General features: G+C 37.6%; 1 protein-coding gene across 13 annotated transcripts in view; it reads left to right on the top strand.

Annotated features, from left to right (window-relative positions):
- Positions 1-20,681, top strand: part of LOC117167579 (protein kinase C, brain isozyme) — a 1,572,697-nt gene that overhangs the window by 1,010,285 nt on the left and 541,731 nt on the right. For 11 of the 13 annotated variants that reach the window (XM_033352622.1, XM_033352624.1, XM_033352623.1 and 8 more), the window contains one exon: positions 15,478-15,651. The exons of the other annotated variants lie outside the window; for them this stretch is intronic. In XM_033352622.1, the coding sequence (XP_033208513.1) occupies positions 15,478-15,651 (174 nt within the window). The remainder of the gene's footprint in view (positions 1-15,477; positions 15,652-20,681) is intronic. 13 annotated transcript variants of the gene reach the window in all.

Here is a 20,681-nt window from a genome sequence, read left to right as displayed (position 1 = left end):
TCACAGCGGATTCATCATTGGTCTCACAGTTTAATGGGAGCTCTGGGTAATCGATGTAGGGGATTTCTATATTTATCCCATAGTTTATCGGGGGTCCTACTGCTTCATTGAAAGTTATGACAGCTGTTTCCGAGACTTGTAAGCGTCGGGGTTGGAAGTCTATTCCCTTTTCTGGGACTTCAGCATCGATGGCCGACATCTCTTTCGTTCCTTTGTTTATAAACGGAGCGGACATGGTTGCTGGGTGTCTCATTGGCTTGAGCATAGGTAAATCTTGGTACTTTTTCTGCAAATTTGTCGTCATCGAATGCTCCGCATGGGTCAAAAGAGTGTAGTGCTTAGAGTAAGTGCTGATCTTTCTCTTCTTATGAGACATGTGTCCGTTCTAATCCCTCTTGGTCCCAGAGCATCGATTCTGCGTCAGTTGTCGATAAATTGATTTTAGGACTAGATATAGATCTGTCGAAATGAGAAAAGGGCTTCTGTAATTCCTCCTTCAGATAGCCCCTGTCGAGTGCTACTTGGTCTTGTGGTAGGTTAAGATCCCTTTGTTCTCAGACACCTTCCTCTTCGCTGCTTTCGCTATCGAGAATTCAGGTTGGTACAGCTATTATTGTAGGTTTAGATGTTGTGAATTCAGGTTCCTCCTCTGTTACTTGAGGTACGTCGGGAAGTAGGATGGGTGACTCTTTATCAATTCCTTTTCGAGCTAGTCGATCGGCTTCTTCATTTTTCTCGTTCCCTTAGTGACTGGATACATGATTCCACACCACCGCCTATGGCTGGAGTGCTTTCATGAGCTTAGCGGGCTGCTTCTATGGCTGCTTCCATTTCGGCGGCATTGTTGGTTTGTCGACCACTAGCGGGTCTAGATATGTTCATAGGATGCTCCTGTCCGAACCAGACTCCTTTTGCCGCCTTAGAATTCTCTCTTCCATTACAAGTACAGGCTTCATCAATGTATACGTCCACGTAGGGCTCTCCGTTTGTCTTGGGCCATGGCCATGGAGGTGAAACGTCAGGTGAGGCACTCTTAGGAGGGTGATTTCTCTTCGGAATTATTATGTGAGTTACATCTGGAAGCACATTGTAAGTTTTTCGATAAACTGGTGGATCTGATACTTCTTCACTATCATCTCCAGAAAAAGGGTCATCTGAGGATGTAGAGTCCGTGTCTTGTTTGGTTAACTTTTGGGCTTTAACCCTATTTCTCCGTCTAGTGAGCCGTTTTGCTATTCCACTATCTTCACAATTAGGTATCTTTACTCCAGCCGGCGGGACATATGATCTATCTGGATCATCCAGGGCTGTTGTAGCTATCAGTTTATGTCTTTGGGAAGGTATCATGAGTTGATTTGAACTGGACTTAGTTGGTTCCGAGGCGGTTTCCTTTTCGATAGGAGGCTTGCTTATTATCTGAGTACTTCTTTTAGCCATTTCAGTCCGCATGGGATGCTAAGGAATGGAGATTGGTGTCTTCTGGGTTTTTTTTTACTTCGACAGGATCCGTTTTTTTACCCGCCTTCTTAGCCGAGTCAAGCGTTTTTGATAAGATACCGGGTTTCTTGATTTTCCAGGTGGGTACTAATACTCAGGTGACGCTCTCAGTTTTTTCTTCTTTTTCTATTGGAATGAAGGGGGATTTCGTTGGTTTGTTGTTATCTTCGGGGCTCGCTAACACGCTATGGACATGTTCATCTTATCATGTTCTTGTGTAAGTACCGTTCTTGTTCTTTACCCCATATAAACTTGTTGTCCTTTTTCAGTAGATCCGTCAAAGTTTTTCCTGATTTACCGTGATCTTTTATTAATCTTCTGTAGTATCCTGAGGGTCCTAGGAATTCTAGGATATTCTGCACGGTCGTGGGCGTTGGAAAATTCCTAATAGCTTCGATTTTTGATGGATTTGGTCTAACACCGTCGCGTCCCATAATGTGACCCAGATAAGCCACCTCTGTACCAAGAAATTCGCACTTATCCAGCTGAAGTTTTAAATTAGCTGCGCGCAAACGCTCAAATAGTCGTAAAACCTGGACTTCATGATCCTGCAATGATACTGAATGCACTGCTATTTCGTCGAGATAGATAAATGCTTGCGTTCCGTGCATTGCGGTTAATACATTATCCATCAAGCGTTAAGAGGTAGCTGGGGAATCTTGAGAGTGTGTATCAATCTGGTAGAATACACTTGCCAAGTCGAAAACGAAGAAGTATTGTGCTTATTCCAGGTAGTCTAAAATATATGTGATATTAGGCAGAGGATGAGCATCTCCTATTCCTTTTTCGTTCAGAGCCCGGAAGTCTGCAACGACTCTCAATTTTCGCTTCCCTGGTGCATTTAGTTTTTTTGGAAGTAACATTATGGATGAGCTGTGAGGGGTTTTGGACACCTGGATTATCCCACTATCGAGTTCTTTTTCTATTTGAGAGCGCACTTCCTTATTTGTTATTTGTACATTGAGCCCTTAATTAGGTGTATATAAGTTTGGGTTCCCTTCGCTGATATTGTTCACTAGGCTTCGGTTGGAATCTTGTATATCGGTCCTTTCTCCGGGTGTGGAAAGCGTGTCATCCTCATCAACAATTGTGTGGGTTCGCTGTGTGTTGTGATGCAAAAAGGTGCTTGACCGTGTGTAATACATAAATTCATGCATAGATGCGTAAAGACACTATTTTTTTCGCTCTTGACTCTAGATCTATAAATGCATTATTTCTTACAACTGTATTTTAACATACATTTTAATCACTATGAATGGTCGCTTCTGCAAATTTTCAGGGTATAACGTTTATTATATGTTTACAGAGAGAGAGAGAGAGAGAGAGCGCGTGCGTTTTTATAACTGTCATTATCCGGTCCTTCGAGTTTAAAAATACATGGGTCAAGTGAGGATTGTACAGAAAAATGGATTAAAACGCAGAAAAATTACCATAAGTGCACTAATTCAGAATTTCGTTAAAAAAAGTATTTGCTAATAATTTGATTCCCATACGTTATCTCTTTAGACAATTTTAAAGGATAACAAAAGTCAAGGCAATCCTTTGCATAACAACGGTAATATCCTACTATAAGGAGTATCGTCGGTCTATCCGGTAGATTTTAACAACTTTCCAAAGCTCTCTTCGGTTTATTTCAGATCAATCTACAGAGGAATGAAATCTGTGGTATCATCATGGAATTCATTATTCAGGCATATTTTCACTTAGTGAAATCACAACCCCCGAAAATTATGTCTTAGACTCACTATACATTAAGAGATTCTTGAATTGGCGGATGACGTACTACTGTTAGCACTGATTGGATCCCCTTTTTCCAGGATTCTCGTTAATTATGTAGAATTAAACTGATTTTAGTTGCATGCCATATTTAAGAAAGTATTCTTTAACTTATGGGTTTAACGTCGCGTGCTTCGTATAGTATTTTTACGTACCTAGTTTAGACAACTATTTTTTATTAAATAGACTAAGGCCTATGGCTCGAATCATTTTTGAGGCGCAGCCAGACATCGATGTCTTGCAGACGAACTTAAGACGTAACCAAGTCGAACTCAAGTCAAAGAAGTTTTACTCGGGCAAGAAGAAAGGAATGTAATTCTTAGTTTGGAATCGTTTAAGTGCTACGTCACAAATCTAGGAGGCAAGCCAGTTGTACTGTGATGCCCATATTAAATTTATATGTACATTTACTACAAAGAAAAGTGACAAAGTGGGGGCGAACTAACTTTTGTCAGTAAAAAGCGTGATGTTTATTTGAACGACCCATAACCGTTTTTTTTTTTGGTAGGTTCATTACTTAAATTATGTTTTTATTAATCTATGAATATAATATACTAATATATACTAATATAGTATACTATATGATGTAAAGATTTGGATCACCAAATAAAAACAATCTTCGACCGACAATGTATACAATAAATTGTAGAAAAATGGTTCTTTCTGTCTTATGGTCACAGATAAATAAAACAAATTGGAGCTATTATTGTAACTTAGTTTATTTTTAGACAAACAGAACTTCGACAACGTTTAGGCATCACTGCGTGCCTTTTTCATAGTATCTTAGTTTAAAATAATTTGTGCGAGAAACAACAATCATTCCAATTTTGGAGTTTATACATGTCAAAATCCAGTGTCATGTTTAAAATAATTTGTACGTTGTTATGAGTTGAAAAAAGTTAGACTCTAAACAAATATTAAAGATGAGTAAGTAAGAAGAAAGGTTCATAAAATCGAAGAGGCTTTTTTCATGTGAAACTACATTATTAATCGTTTCAAAATCTTTTAAGTGTTTTGGGACAACGACGAACATATGACTGAACAGTTTCATATGTTCTTCGTTGTCCCAAACACTTAAAAGATTTTGAAATTGTTAATAATGCAGTTTTACGTAAAAAAGCCTCTTCAATTTTATGAAGCTTTCTTCTTACTTACTCATCTTCAATATTATTTGATTCGACTGTTCCAATCATTTCTTTTCATAATCGTACATGAATTTATAAATAGTTCTTTAATCAATTTCTTTATTTATGTTTAACGTTTTCATTACAATAGGAAATTTACAATTGTTTATAGTTTACCTTTTTTAATGTTTCAAGTTAATGCTTTTTTTCTTGTTCTTTAAGTCATAATTAATTTTCCTGTCTAGAAACCATGTTCTATACATTTTTGATACGGCATTGACATAAATACTTCTTTTTCAATGGTTCTCTTTTTCTTTATTTGTCTGTGAAAAATGGAGCAAGACGAAAGTCTTATTCTACTATTCGCAAAAATGGTTACTTTTATTATAATCAATTATCTATTCACACATTTAATAATGAAGGAAGAAATGAAACTCATTATTTATTTAAAACTAATCTCTTAATAATGAATTGAATTTCGCATACGGCTGACTATGTTCTGATGAGGAAAACCCAACATCGATTTTTTAACATCTTTCTATTTTAATTATTTATTAATCTAATTAAATAACTGGGCTTGCACTTTGAAATTCTAAAAAAATGTAGAGAAGGCTTGTTGCAGAAAGTTTAAAATCCGATAAAAGTCATAGGCCAAAAGTTTTGGTAATTTCATTACACTCTTGCTCCATTTAATTTCAGGAAAGATGGTATGGGTGGAATGATCTGTGATTATAAATTTACTGTGTCTTTATATAATTTGTGAAGATTTTTAGATAGGTTGTTTATCGACTTTGAATGTCTCCAAATAAATCTTAAGACTTTTTTTAAAAAATTTCAAAGGTGGAATATTAAAAAAAAATATTTACTCTTCGACTAACTTTGGCTGTAAATCGTCTGGCAGATAAAATGACACTTTAGCGCGTCCAAATTTCAAGGTTCTTTCTTAAGAGAACTGAGAGAAAAGAACTTTATTCACAGAGAGTGGATTCAGATTCGGAGAAAAGAAAAAAACTGTCTTTCGGTTAACTTTATGTTATTATAGCGGCTATATTTCTCGACAGAGAAAAGTGAATGTCTAAAGTTGCCATTATATCGTGCATCATTTAAATGCTAAACTCATTTTTCCTGGAATTTAGTCAATTGTACGATTTCACCTTGTCACATGTGCAAGGAATATAGTAAACGTGGGTATTTTAAGTGGTTATATTTACTAAATTCCAGGTAAAATGCGTTCAGAGTTCAAACGATAAACGACAAAATGGAAGCTATTCAATTTTGGCCGTGCCATTGTTACAAAATTACGTAAAGGCAACGAATCAATAGGGGTTAAGGGGGAACATTAAAAAGAATGAGACATCCATGACGAACAGAGGCACGCTTTCGTTGTACTTATGAATGAAAACTCGTACACGCTGGTATAGTCCGAATTGCTTGAAGAATCTGCAAACTGTTCATTCTTCTTTTCCGGATTGATTGACACTGGTAAATTTGGTAATAACTTATATACTTCACATAGACAGATGGACGACGGTTCGGATCCTGATTCAGACGGCTGCTGGTGCTCCGTAACAAAGAAGTTCTGCTGCCCGCATAAAAAGTCTGGTGTGCCTTAATGGAGGTAGATGTAAGTGCTGCGAAGTTCTTAAGGCCTCATTTTCAATGCCTGAGTCTACGAAAGATGGAACAGAAATATCTTACTTGCGTGAACTTTTAAAAAGACAAGAGGTAATCATAAGCGACAAAGATATTTTGATTGATTCACTGAGAAATGAATTAAAAATTATGAAAATGAAAGCCGTAGAGTTTGAGGAAAAAAGGAAGCAAGATGGTGTAACTCAAGTGAGGCTGCCCCTTCATATCGAGACGCAGTCTTTTTCATGAAGCCTAAAAACGAGACACAAACATGTCAGGAAACGACGAAGGCCGTCAAAAATAAAATCTTTCCTAGTGAACTTTCGGCTGTTAAAACTTAGCTAGGTGACAAATACACTATCAAGGAGCCGCGGAAGATCTACCCCAAAGTGAAAATTTTGGGCATACATGCCAATTAATTTAAAGAAATCGACGAGCTAATCCCCAAAATCTGCAACTGAAAATTAAATTTTTTATCGACTAGACTTGCGGATGAAAATATTCTTTAAAGAAGTTAATAGAAATAATAAGAATTTCTATATAGTCATTCTCGAAGTTGATCCAACCACTTATAACACACTAATAGAAAAACGAGAATTTATGATGGTAGGGGGAGCTGTACGGTACTTTAACATGTGAACGTTTTGAGATGCATGAAATATCTCAGATTTTGCCATATGACTAAATACTGTCACAGCGCGTCACACACTTATCCACAATGTAGTGGTTTTAATCCAGAAGCCGGATGTACATCTTCTATAAGCAAATGTACAAACTGCTTTCAAACGGCAATCATTCTGAAGATCCCTGGTGTGAAATTCGACCACACACTACTTAGCAAAAACTGTTGATCCTACAAAAAAGCTCTGTCGAGAGCTGCCAGTAGGGTAAACTATGCTCGCTAATAGCAATCGTACTTGTCAAGACGTTCTTCTGACAGCTTTCTTGATCAGCTCGAATTGAACGATGTAATGAACTAATTTTGCTTGGAAAGGCTTATATCCCGCCACTACCACATCCAGAAGTTTATTTAAACCATTGAACGGCTATAGAATCTGCCCTTCATTCTACTAAACCTACGGTTACAATCATCGTTGGCGAGTTTAACATCTCGATCATCTGCTGAACCAATGACGATTTAGGATTACGTATCCTCTTCAGCAACGGAGCCTTGCCTTCTACAAGAGAGAGCGGAAACGCGCTTTTTGACAAATGCGGTTTTTATAACCTTTTCAAAAAAATATATAGTGCAGAAAACATCAGGTAAGAATTTTAATTTAGTTTCTAAATCATTGTATGCAACTATTGTGCAACAATCACTCGATTCTCTCTTGCTCAGCGATATAAACTAGCCTCCACTAGATATTGTTCTCCCAAAGCAAATAACTGTATCAAGCTCGGATTCATACTTTTATCTAAATTTAAAAAATGCTGATTATACGTCAATAATTTCCTTTTTGGGATAAATACCCTGCATATGTTTCTCGAGATTAGTTAATATGCTTGCCCAAAAGAGAGCTGCTCATTATCGATAATCGCCTTGTCAGAAGTTTTTGAGAGGTTCAGTCTAATAAGCTACAATAAAGGTCCTGGTACTGATGGAATCCTTCCTCTATTCTATAAAAACGGCTGCTGCGTAATATCTAGGCCAATTTGGTATGTTTTTACTAAATCCTTATTTACCGGTTTCTATCCTTCTCAATGGAAATCGAGTCATGTCGTTGCAATCTGCAAAGCAGATGATAAATCAGATGTTAAGAATTATCGACCGATAAATATAAGAAACACAATCGCAAAAATCTTTGAGAGTATCTTAACAGATAAACTTTTAATTTGGTGTAAAAATTTTATTATCGAGGAATTGATGTAATCTGTACTTACTTTTCTCTCGCTTTCGATAAGTTTAATCAAACGAGGTTGATCCAGAAACTTTTGTAGATGATAAACTCTCATTCCTCCAGCATGTTGATTATTGTACCGCTAAAGGCCTAAAGATGTTGAGATTTATCAAACGTCACATCGGCACAAGTTATTCATTAGAAATATAACTTGTCCTTAATTACTTGAAATTGTACACTTACGTTTACCGGGTAGATCCCTGCGAAGCTCTACTTATCTATCTCACATATTTTATTTAGATAAATTCAGATCTAGTTTCAGTGAAGATTCACCAATATCTCGATTTACCAGAATCTCTCCCATTTCTATGCTAGTGTTAGGTCGTACATTCTAGTTGATTTTTCATAAGTTTAGATTAACATAATATTTAGTTTTGGCTTAGGCGAACTGGAAATCAAATACTCTTTGTAGAATACAACTGTAATTGGGCTTCTTGCAATTCTTTCGAATGAATAAATAAATAATGTAGATGGCTCATTGATATCATCTTCCGTTCTCTTACTGTTGTCCACAAATGCCTCCAATGTCCAAGACTGTGGTGAAGGTTTACTGACTGGTAATCTTTTCGATTTCTTTGATTGAAGATAAGCTCTTATTACGGTTTAAAAGCATTGTTCAAAGCACATGTGAAGATTTCTCTCTATTTTACACCAATATGAAATCAGTACTCGTTTGTAATATGTAACTTTTTAAAAGCGTTTTCCTCTAAATTGACAATTTGTTTATCATTATATTTTGCAAAGCTTTAGCTTTCTCCCGCCCACCTGTGTATATCTGATCTACTGTTTTTGCGACTTCTCTGAGGTTTGAGTGCAAATTATTTACTGCAACATCTCCCTCAAACCACTCAATCCCATGATAATAACACGTGAGCCAATTGTTTTATTATCGTGTTCGACTAGGATGTGTCGGAGCTGATATCCAGCATGTAGTAAAATTTTTATCCACAACAACAAAAGCTTTTTCTTTGGCGATAAACTGATCTTCGAGACTTCGCAATCCTCCCAGCAGTCGGTAACTGATCGGTCGGTAAGATAGATCTCTGCCACTGTTTTACCATGTATGTAGTTCAAGCTAGAGTCAGCAGGAGGCGCCACTGGTTTACCATGTAGTTCAAGCTGGAGCCGGCAGATCCCTGCCAATGTTTTACCATGCATGTAGTTCGAGTTGTAACCGGCAGATGATGCCACTGGTTTCCCATGTATGTAGTTTAGGTTCTTACCCGGCAGATAGCGCTCGCGGGAAGAGGCAACTTTGAAACAAGTGGCTAAGGTAGGGGATCGGGGGGTTTCCAGAAGCTTCTGGAAAGATTTTAAAGCTTCTCGAAGCTTCTAGAAAGAATTCCAACGTTTTGAAAATATCTAGAAGCTTCTAGATAGATCTCGAACCTTCTGGAAAGATCTCGAAACTTTTGGAAGCTACTCGAAGCTTCTGGAAAGATCTTAAAGCTTCTGGAAAGATATCTAAGCTTCTCGAAGCTTTTAGAAAGGTCACGAAGATTCTGGAAAGATCTCGAAGTTTCTCAAAGCTTCCAGAAAGATCTCGAAGATTCTGGAAAGATCTCGAAGCTTCTGGAAAGGTCTCGAAGCTTCTAGAAAGTTAGGCCAAATAGTACCATATATGTAATACTCGTATACATTGCTAACTGCCTATAGCTTGCACTAAGCACCTAGGGGTGGGGGGTCTCTTAAAGGTTCTAGAAACTTTGGCCTTAGATTTCGATATATGTAATACCCGTATATATTGCTAACTGCTTATACTTTGCAATATATTGTCAAAATAGAGTGCAGACGTAAATTCTGTATCGCACAAAACCGTCGCAGCATTGCGCATGCGCTGGAAAATAGTACCGAACTATACACAGTTTGCCTAAGAGAGTAAGGGAGGTTTTCGAAGCTTCTAGAAACATCGACTGCTTTAAATAAACAATGAAGCCCAACCATTTTTACATGAAGAATTTAAACGAGAAGACAATGATGATGATGATGAGAACACATCGTTTATGACTGCTGATAACGATAGAGAAGATGCTTTAGGGCAGTTCGATGTCACAATGGTTGAAGAAGATACTGCAACAGAACCTGCTGATAATTATCAGTGGCTTACCAAAAAGTTCCGGAGGATGCTTGGACAAAAATGAAAACAATATGCGGATATGATGTACGGTGTACGAAGAGTAGGTAATACTCTTATTATTGGTGATACACTTGTCGATTTTGATGATCATTCATCTACGTGGAAGATAAAAAGTACGTGAAAACTGTTGGCCTTCTCGAATTATCATTTAGACAAGTATTAGAGGAGTCTTATATAAGCTCGGTCGATCTAAATAACTATGTAAAAATTCTTATCAACCCATACTCTCACAAAAAGCACGACAGTACCCCTGAACCTATTCGTATTAGTAATCATACCAATTATAAGAGAATTATTGCAAAATTGTTTCCACGCAAAGAACACTCTAAATGTGGTGGTTCTCCATCCCAATGTGAGGTATTGAGCAGGAGCCTAGCCACAACCCATTTCTTCTCAGATGATCCTGTGGTGTTCATTTATCGTCTTCGTTTGCTCCTGACCTTGCAGGCTGCAGGCAACGAGAATTATAATAATGAAATCCTCTTTATTACTGAGAAATTACGTAAGGCAGGTTTTACATGTATGGCTAAGTGACCTACAAACAGCATCACAGCTTGAGTCAACTTTGTGCGACGTTAATTCGACTTTGGCGCAACACTCCACTATAGTCAAATCGATAAGTGCGCTGTTATATGCACTATACTTTTATTGATTTATTGTCATTCACACGCTGTGCAGCATCAGGATGTCTTCTACTTGTCAAGATTGTCTATAGGTCTATTTCCGAGGTGATGCCTTGAAAAGGCATAGGATGTACTCATGAAAGAAAGTAAACAATCTTCCCATCAACTTGACTGATTATAACGAGAGTGATTGTCATGAATTTACTGCACTCAGGGGAACAGGGTCTCAATAAAAGATTCAAAATAATAACAGCAATTAAGAAAATGATAATGGTAGTAGCAGTTCATTAGTAACCAAACTGTAGGAAGTCTTGAAGCCGAAATGTGACTCTCTCAGAAAAAATAAGGAATATCATGATGATGAGTTTGATGATTTTATGGCAAAGAAAACAAAGAAGGAAGATGAGAAGCCGGATAAGATGAATGAGAAAGATGGGGATGGAGAGGTCAATGAAAAAGAGGAGGAGGATCAACAATAATCGGAACAGGATGATAATGATGCTGTTGATGATGATGCTGATCATAATAAATAGAATGGGAACTGTTTAAATAAATTTACTGAACTGATGTTCAAGACTTACACTCAACCAAGTGATGATTGCTGCTGTATCATGCTTAATACAGATCCCAACGAACTTGTAGTAGATGCTTTGTGATTTTACATTAACTCCCGTCATTCGTAACAGGGTCCCGAGCGTCAAGCGATTTTCCGCATATTACGTTAAAGGAACATAATATTTTAGTAAAAATAAACATGGTAAATTTTGATTTAATTATATTTAATCTGTATAACTACTTTATGATATTATTTTGTTGAGCTAGGTTGAAAATCTATATTTTAAAATTGAATTAAGTATTTTTTCTTGAATAAACAGACATTGAATGTAGTCAAAGCTCGAAATTGATTAATTTTTATGTTAGCTAAGTATTAGTTACTCAGATTAGGTAAAACTCACACTTCTTTAAATAGTAGTAAAATTTATATCACTACCACCACCGCCCCCACCCACCACCATTACAAGTGGAGTAAACCCTGGAGATAAGGCCCCCTGATATAGTCCTTTTGATAATTTGCGCTACAAGTAGGGTCAGAGTAGCTACAGGGATAGTGGGCGGCGGTCGCTTAGGCGTGAACAAAAGAGTTTTGTGCAAAACGACACTCTAGCTGGGTAATTTCTCACCTACTCCAGCCCAATGACCGGTTCAGATTTTCACTCTGTCATAAGAAAAAATAAACATTTCAAAGGCAAAAATTGTTTACCGTTTCAGTAGATATACTTTCTTGTTTATGTGAAAAAAAATATTTTCGTTTTCTAATTTTTTTTTCTTTAATCTAATTTATACAGCCTTTCAGACAAGAAAGGCCACAAATAAATTTTTTCGACGGGTCACCCGGTTAACTAACCTTTACAACACGTGGGCAAATTATTTTTCTCCTTTTAAAAATTTTTATCTTGTATACATTTAAATTCATAGCACAGATATGAACTATCGTCCTAGCGCAGATATGAACGATCATCTTATCACAGATTTGAACCATTACCCTCTAGCAGTAAATGACTGCTTCACCTGCACTTAGCTTGAAACAAAACCATATTTCAGAATTCATCATAACAGTAACACTTAGCCTCGCTGCCGTACAAGTGTCCTGTACAGCCATAGGTAACATATATTCACCCTGCATAGCTCTACGCACTGTCAAATGCTACAGCAAATCCATAAGTATCATATATATTCATTCAGCAGCCATGTGTACCTCCAAACTGTATTGAGCAACCATATAAATCATATACGCCTACTGAACATTTACGAGTCTAATGTGCATTCAGTATAAATGCACAGCTCTGTGTACTGTAATTGGCTTTAAGTTATTGATAATAGATTTGAATTTTCGCGCGCTTTCTGCATTGCTGTACCTCTAAAAATCTTCAATGATTGAATTTTATGACAACGATGGGTTGTAAACTTCTCCCAGCGCTGAAGACACACATCGTTGGGATGCATTTTCAAATTTTGTGCGCGATCTCGTTTTCCATTAGCACTATATAAATAAGCATTTTATCTCACTCTTTTTCTCTCTCTCTCTATTATATAAGGTTGATGTTTCTAGATGCTTCTAAAACCCCCTTTGCTCTCATCGGCAAACTGTTTATAGTTCAGTACTATTTTCCAACGCATACGCAATACTGCGAAAGTTTTGTGCGAGACAGAAATATACGTCTGCAGTCTATTTTTGCAATTTATTGAAAAATATAAGCAGTTAGCAATATATACGAGTATTACATATACGAGTTTAAAGTTTCTGGAAGCCTCGAGAAACTCCCACCCCCTTCCCAAGTCAATTGGGATATACGGTTATGTCAGGCCAAAGTTTCTTGAAGCTTCGAAATCTTTCTAGAAACTTCGAGAAGTTTCAAAATCTTTCCAGAAGCTTCGAGAAACCCCCAGCCCTTCTCCTAGTTACTTGTTTCAAGATTGCCCCCCACGAGCGCCATCTACCGGTTACAGCTCGTACTACATGCATGTTAAAACAGTGGCAGAGATGTGCCGGCTCCAGCTTAAAATACATGGTAAATCAGTGGCGCCACCTGCCCGCTCCAGCTTGAACTACATACATAGTAAAACAGTGACAGGGATCTACCTTACCGACCGAGCAGTTACCGACTGCTGGGAAATGACTGGTGGCATCATATGTCGGTGGCTGCTGGAACTAGGTAGATGGCCCAGAACCGGCCTAGCTATACTACTTAGTGTTTAAGAGACAAATTCTGGTATTCAGATAAAAAGACAGACAAGTACCAGAAATTGAGAGTACCAAACTCGAATGGTGTTGATAGACCAAAATATTATTATACTTAATTAATTTCTATTATTATACTTTATTATCTTCAAGTTTATCACGTTCCATGTCACTGTTTATCACATAAGGCAGTGAAAACTTTTATAGTAAGGCTTTCCAAACATTTCAGGCTCTTGGCTCTCCCTCTGCTCTTCATTATCCTCATCATCATCTTGAGTTTTTTTCTTCTTCTCCTCCTACTTCCTTCTTTGCTTTATTGACATTTGAGAAAAGAACTACACGGGTTTTTATTGGTTTTGATGAATCTTGTCTTACACGTAGAAATGTTCAGGGAAATTGAATTTCCGCAAGGTCTAACGCCCAACGCCTGTGTAAACGAATCTCGTGAGGGAGTTGTGTTGTAAAACGAGTAGTCGTATTACTTGGAAAATACTTCATGCTGCTATTTCTCTGTAAAATTATATGAAATTGATCTTCATTTATTTTAAGACTGTGAGATCTGATGCTGGAATCCAAGAGATAAAATTATCCGGATCACCTGCTGACTTGACAAAATAACACTGCTCAGATCCTTTACCTTTCGTTTAAATTACTTGTTTAATTATAAACTCCTCTTTGTTATAGTTTTTATCTTCTTTTTTCACTTCTGATGATTCGCGCAAATAAAAAAGCTTATCAATAGCTTCACCTTTAAGATCTCGTAATTCGTAAACACAAGTCGGCTATTCGTGTCAGCTAATTACGCGTCTTATTTAAAAAGCTCTTCAGTCCAGACATGCTTTAATGTGAGCATTAGGATCGTGGGCTAAATAATACCCTTCTTACATCTTGCGTGCAATTTTGTTCGTCACAGCTCGCTACATTCTATCTTTTATAACTACGGTATGTGTATTTTATATCTATGTTTTTTTAAGACATTCATCTGCTCGCATTGTTTCTCTTTTTGTCCCTCTCTCTTTTCTACAGTCATCTTAGTTTATAATATATAGTTAAACATGCAAGTGTTTGCGTGTTTGTGTGTTTGTGTAAAAAAAGGAGTTGAAAATTTCAGGTTAAAAATTATCGGTATCTCAGACTATGAAAATGTAATGAGTTGTATAATAATCTTTAGTTCTTAAGTATATGTTCCTAACTTTAAGATAGGTTTAGATTTAAAAAAAAAATAAAACAATTTTACTAAGTCTATTTAAATGTAATTTTTTATTTTAAAAGTTGAATAAATCTATTTTCATAGGTTCGAACAAACTGTTGTTCTTTTTATTAACCCTTCCTCTATTTTAAGAAATGTCATTTTATAAACTTATTTTACTCATAAATAAATATTAAATGCTGCTTCTTGATATTATTTAATTAAAAAAATTACTTCTATTATTAAAAATATTGAAAAGCGTTTGATTTTATTTTGCTTTGAGGAAACCCCCCACATTATTAAGTCACAGCGCTCTGAACTCTCCAGTCGGGAATCTCCTATCTCTACTCTATGCCCGTTTCCACTCTCACTTTTGGAAACTCCCTGTGTGACGTCTCAAGACCCGGAATCTTCGTGACGGTGAATCCCTTTCCCCTTTCCAACTCTACATATCTCGGCTAGTCGGTCTTGTCTATTATGACGCGTCCGTGACAGGCGAGGGGTGCGGGGTAGAGAGGGAGATTAGGCCATGCACATAAAAACGTTAATTCTTGATGACGAAAATCTCATTTATTCGCGCGTATGCTTCCGTTTACGCCCCAAAAGGCTCCATTCTGTCAAACCCGTCGAGGGAAACAAAACCTGCGTTATATCTTAAAATGTTGATTATTTTAAATACAATGTGATTTTGTTAAACGGTTATGCGGAGCAGTGTCAGAATAGGCTTTGCTTTCATTGTCGATAGACAATTCTGCTGTATAACATGAGAGTGTTGACTGAGCATACATTCATGTTAATTAATATCAAATGTATTTCATTGGACTAAACAAAATTTACAAATATTTTTTTGGTGTATTCAAGGTGTTGTTAGCCGAAAGAAAGGGTACTGACGAACTATACGCTATCAAAATTCTTAAGAAGGATATCATAATACAAGATGACGATGTGGAATGTACAATGGTTGAGAAACGTGTACTAGCGCTTTCAAATAAGCCACCATTTCTTGTGCAACTTCATTCCTGCTTTCAAACCATGGTCAGTATTTATTATTTTATTTTATTACTTACACTTAAATTCCTTTTGAACATTTAAATACAGAAACCCCATCGTTATTAAATATCTTCTTCCGTCTAAAACCAGATTTTTATTAGAAGCGGTCGCATTTATTTGGTCATTTGGTGAAGGAGAAAAAGAACTGTAGGTAACCTCTCCCAAGCTAAGTCTGTTACCGAAACTTTCCTGCTGACAAGAATTAAATGCAATGACTTGAGACTCGACTAGTTCAAAATCATTGCGCTACTAACTACGGGTGTCGGTCTGCGGTCAGTATTTATTTGGGTGGTTCAAAAAACTTCAATCACCAACGTTTTGAATACAATACACTCATCAAGACAAAAAAAACAAATCAGGAAGAGAGTATCGTGGTTTTGTTGGTGTTTCTTCCTGCTTGGTTATTTCTCATTTTCTCGTTTTTTAAATTTTATTTAATTATTTTTTGTGTTTTTCCTTGATGAGGGGTCTGTGTTTAGGGGATTTGTTTGTTTGCCGACTCATTTTTCTTGCTTTTTTCCCAAAAAAAGAAAGTTTTGCATGTTCGTTGATAATAAAAAATTGTTATCTTTTTCAAATTTCAATAGAAACATTTTATGGTGGTTGTAAAAATTTGTTCGTAGGAATCTTGGTTTTATTTTAAACAATTCTGCAGATTAATTTGGTTCTCAAGTACCTTTCCCTTTCCACCTCCATCTTCGCACCCTTGCGTCTCTTCTCCTTCTCTCACCAACACTCTTAACCAACTGACTTCCCTCCTCTTCCAAAAATGTCTCCTTATATTTACACGCTCGGCTCCCTATTATCATCCCTAAACTCGCTCTTCCTGGCTTCTTCCAGACAATATAGTTCGGCGTATTCCTTGCTAACCCTAGTGTCCACTTTAAATACCTCTCCTGTATCCTGTTTACCTCCTAACTCAACTGCTACCCCCACACTTTCACTCCGTAAAATACGATCATAATCACTAGCGAATCAAACAATTTAATCCTCCACCTACTTCATCAACACATTTGCCATTTTCACCCTCTCTTTTATATTACAATCCACTTTCCCATTCCTTCGAAACAGGAAGCCCAGGTATAGTGCTAGCAGCACTATGTCATCTGCATATACGAATGATCATATCCTTGCAAAAAGCGTTGGTCTAAGCGGGAACCCTTGCCTGAACCCCCTATCCATCTAGAATCTCTCCCCTCCTTTCAACCTATTTTTCGTCTCCTTTCGATCCGGCCTCGCTTCATTTATCTCTCTTTCATCGCCCCTCCCCCACAACCTCCTTTTATCCAAGAAAGGGGCCGCGCCCCTTAGAGGTACAAAAAACGCGTAAACTTTCGCAACTTTTAAGTTAGGTTTATATCACTATGTGCTGCAAGACGTAAATATTATCAATAATACTTTGTGCTTCCCTGGAGCCAGCCTGCGTTTCCGGCAATATTCTTTTCCCCTCAACATCCTTGCGTAGCATATCTGTCAGCACCATCGCGGATATTTTGTATGCAGTATTCCTTAGCCTAATTCCTCTGTAATTTCCCTGCCTCTCCCTATCCCTTTTTTTACACAGTGGTACAATCAAACCCTTTCCCCACCCTCTTGAGAATCCCTCCCCTCTATACTTTTTTCACTACCCCCTTTAGCCTCTGCCTTAGCTCTCGTCTGCTAAACAGCCACGCTTCGTTCTCTACCCTACCCAGCCCTGCTGCCTTAAATTTTTTCAACTGTCTTATCTGCTTTTCCATCTCCTTTTTATTCAGCTCCTCTCCATCTGCTTTCGTCGTTATTCTAATTCCCTCATCTCTCTTCCGTGCATCTGACCCCTAAAATGAATCCCTAAAAAATTTCCTCTATTCGTGGCTCCTTATCTGCTCGCTTGTCCCCGACCTGCGTTTCCTAAACCTATTAATTATCTTCCACACGTCCCCTTCTGTCTTAACACTTCTCAACCCCTGTTCCAGCTCTTCTTCCTTTTCCTGATTTTTCTTCTTACAGATCACCCTGAAGTACTTCCTCATTTCTGTGTACTCCTCCCTTTTCGCAGTTTCTTTCTTCCACTTCCTGTACTTCCTTGTCACCTTTCTCTTCATCATTTTACATTCCCTATCCTACCACGGCTTCACTATTTCTTTCTCTTTCATCCTAAATACCTTCTTTTGTATACAACCTTTTACTTTCTCTTTCAAATCCACCCATATCTCGTCCACCGACTCCCCCTCAAAGCTTACGTTGCCCGACTGCTCCCAATAATTCTCTATTGTCTCTCTCGTCCATGACACCCTCTTCCTTAACGACCTTTCTTCCGCAACCTGCCTTTTTCCAGACCCCCTCACACTTTATCCACAGACTTAATGGCTGATGATCTGATTCCACCCTCCCTTCTACTGAAAATTTCTCTATCTCCTCCCACCCTTGCATATTCATGATCTCAGAATCTACCACCGATTCTCATCTTGATCACATACATGTATTCTCCCTCTTCGTTCCCTTTTAGCATACCATTCGCCCCCGTAAGTCACTGTCCTCCAGCCGGTATCTTAGAATCTCCCCCTTTTGATTTATTATCTTATCCTACTATTTTTTTTCAAAGCTCTCCCCTTCACGGTACAGGCCCCCTTTACACCAATTCTCGCATTAAAGCCCCCCCTCCCTAGTAGCACTATACCCGAATCTCTTTCTCCTAGTAAATTTTCCACCCTTTCTTTAATCTTTTCCCTCCTATCCTTATTGCACACAGTCACAAACTTATATGTTACCCCTATTATCATTACAGCCCTCCCTTGCACGCCCCTTCTCGTTCTTCATGAACTTCTTTCTGTAATCCATCCCTGTATTCTCTTAAATTCTCCTGTATTCTCCACCTATACCCTCTTGGCAACTTTCCTTACCCCTGATACGTTCCAGTATAGCACCTTTAACACTTCTCCATCCTGCTTTACTCCCATAGCCCTACTTCCAATGAAACAAGTTCTCCTGTACTTCCTGCAGCACCTCCTTCTCCTGGGCCCATACCCATATTTTCTCGTCCAACCAACAAAGGCAAGGCATGTTATTAGTCCAGCCAGTTACGAGAACAGTATAAATCAGACCAACCAGCAAAGGCAAGACACATTGGTATTCGAGCCAGTTAAGACAAGAAAATGGATCTGTCTAATCAACAGATGCAAGGCATGTTATTAGTGCAGCGAGTTAAGACAAGACTATATATGAGTCTAACCAACAAATGCAAAACATGTTATTAGTCCTGCCAGTTAATACAGCACTATAGATTAGACTAGCCGACAAAGGAAAAGCACTTTGGTAGTCCAGCCAGTTAAGACAAGAAAATGAATTTGTACTATCAATCAAAGCAAGACATGTTATTACTCCAGCTAGTTAAGACAAGACTTTATATCAGTCCAAAAAGCTGTCTACTCAACAAACACAAGGCATTTCATTAGTCCAGTTAGTTTAGACAAAACTATGGATCAGTCCAACCAACAAAGGCAAGACAAGTTTATACTCTAGCCAGTGACAACAACACTATAGACCAAACCAAACTACAAAGGCAAGGCATCTTATAAAACCAGTCAGTAAATATAACACTCTAGATCAGGTCAATCAATATAAGCAAGAAGACATGTTATTAGTCCAGTCACTTAAGACAAAACTATAGATCAGCCCAACCAACAAAGGAAAGACAAGTTAATACTCCAGCTAGTTACGATGATACTGTAGATCAAACCAGCCTACAAAGGCAAAAAACACTTAGGTAGTCCAGCCACTTAAGAAAAGAGTATATATTAGTTTAAAGATCTGTATAATCAACAGAGGCAATACATGTTATTAGTGCAGCCCTTTAAGACTAGCCTGCAGATCAGTCGCGCTAAAAAAGGCAAGATATTTTATAAGCCCAGCCAGTTAGGCTAATTAAGCCAGTTAAGATCAGTCCAAACAACGATGACCAGTCACTTAGGTAGTCCAGACAGTTAAGACAAAACAATAGGTTAGTTCACATATTTTTCCAATCAACAGAGGCAACACACGTTATTAGTCCGGATAGTTACGACAACACTATAGATCAGACTAAACAACAAAGGCAATACACTTTAGTAGTTTAGAGAGTTAAGACAAGACTGTAGATCTGTTTTATCGACAGAGGCAACACATGTCATAAGTGCAGACAGTTAATTCATGACTGAGGATGAGTCCAAATATAAAAGGCAAGACATGTTTTTAGTTCAGCCAGTTAATACAAAACTATAGAAAAGTCCAACTAAAAAAACAAGACATGTTATTGGTTCAGCCAATTAAGACATGACTATAGATCAGGTCAACGAAAAAAGGCAAAACATGTTATTATTCCAGCCACTTAATACAGTTAAGCCAGTATAGTTCAGTCCAACCAACAAAGACCGTACACTTAGATACCCCAGCCAGTTAGGACAAGACTATAGACCAGTCCAAATATTCGTCTAATCAACAGAGTCAAGACATACTCTTAGTTTAATCAGTTAAGACAAGACTATAGATCATTCCAGCCAACAAAAGCAAGACACTTGGGTAGTCTATTAATTTAAGACAAGACTGTCGATTTGTCTAATCAAAAGAGTCAAGGCATGTTATTAGACTTGACATTTAAAACAACTGGCTCAATAACATCTAGTCTAAAACATTCATAATTCTATTCTACTTCACGTTTTTCCGTGTTAGCACATTAAATGCAATTTACACATATACAAATATTATCTTGTACCAGGTGTATACATATGAAACCGGTATTGCCATTTAGCGGCCAGTAGGCACACTTGTAGGCACTGTCGGAACTTACCATTTGTGCTAATTGGCGTAATGTCATCTGTCAACAATATCCAATACCAAACATTCCAAGTTTCATATGACATCGTGATTTTTTTCGCTCTTGAAAATGTCGAAATACGTGCGGGGAGCATTAATTTTCTGTTTCCATTTGGGTAAATCGGCGATAGAATCTCATCGAATGCTTCTCGAAGCTTACGGAGAACATGCTCTTGGTCGAACGC

Source organism: Belonocnema kinseyi, chromosome 2, assembly GCF_010883055.1.
Source record: "Belonocnema kinseyi isolate 2016_QV_RU_SX_M_011 chromosome 2, B_treatae_v1, whole genome shotgun sequence".
Lineage (NCBI taxonomy): Eukaryota > Metazoa > Arthropoda > Insecta > Hymenoptera > Cynipidae > Belonocnema > Belonocnema kinseyi.
This window is presented reverse-complemented; position numbering and strand designations above follow the sequence as displayed.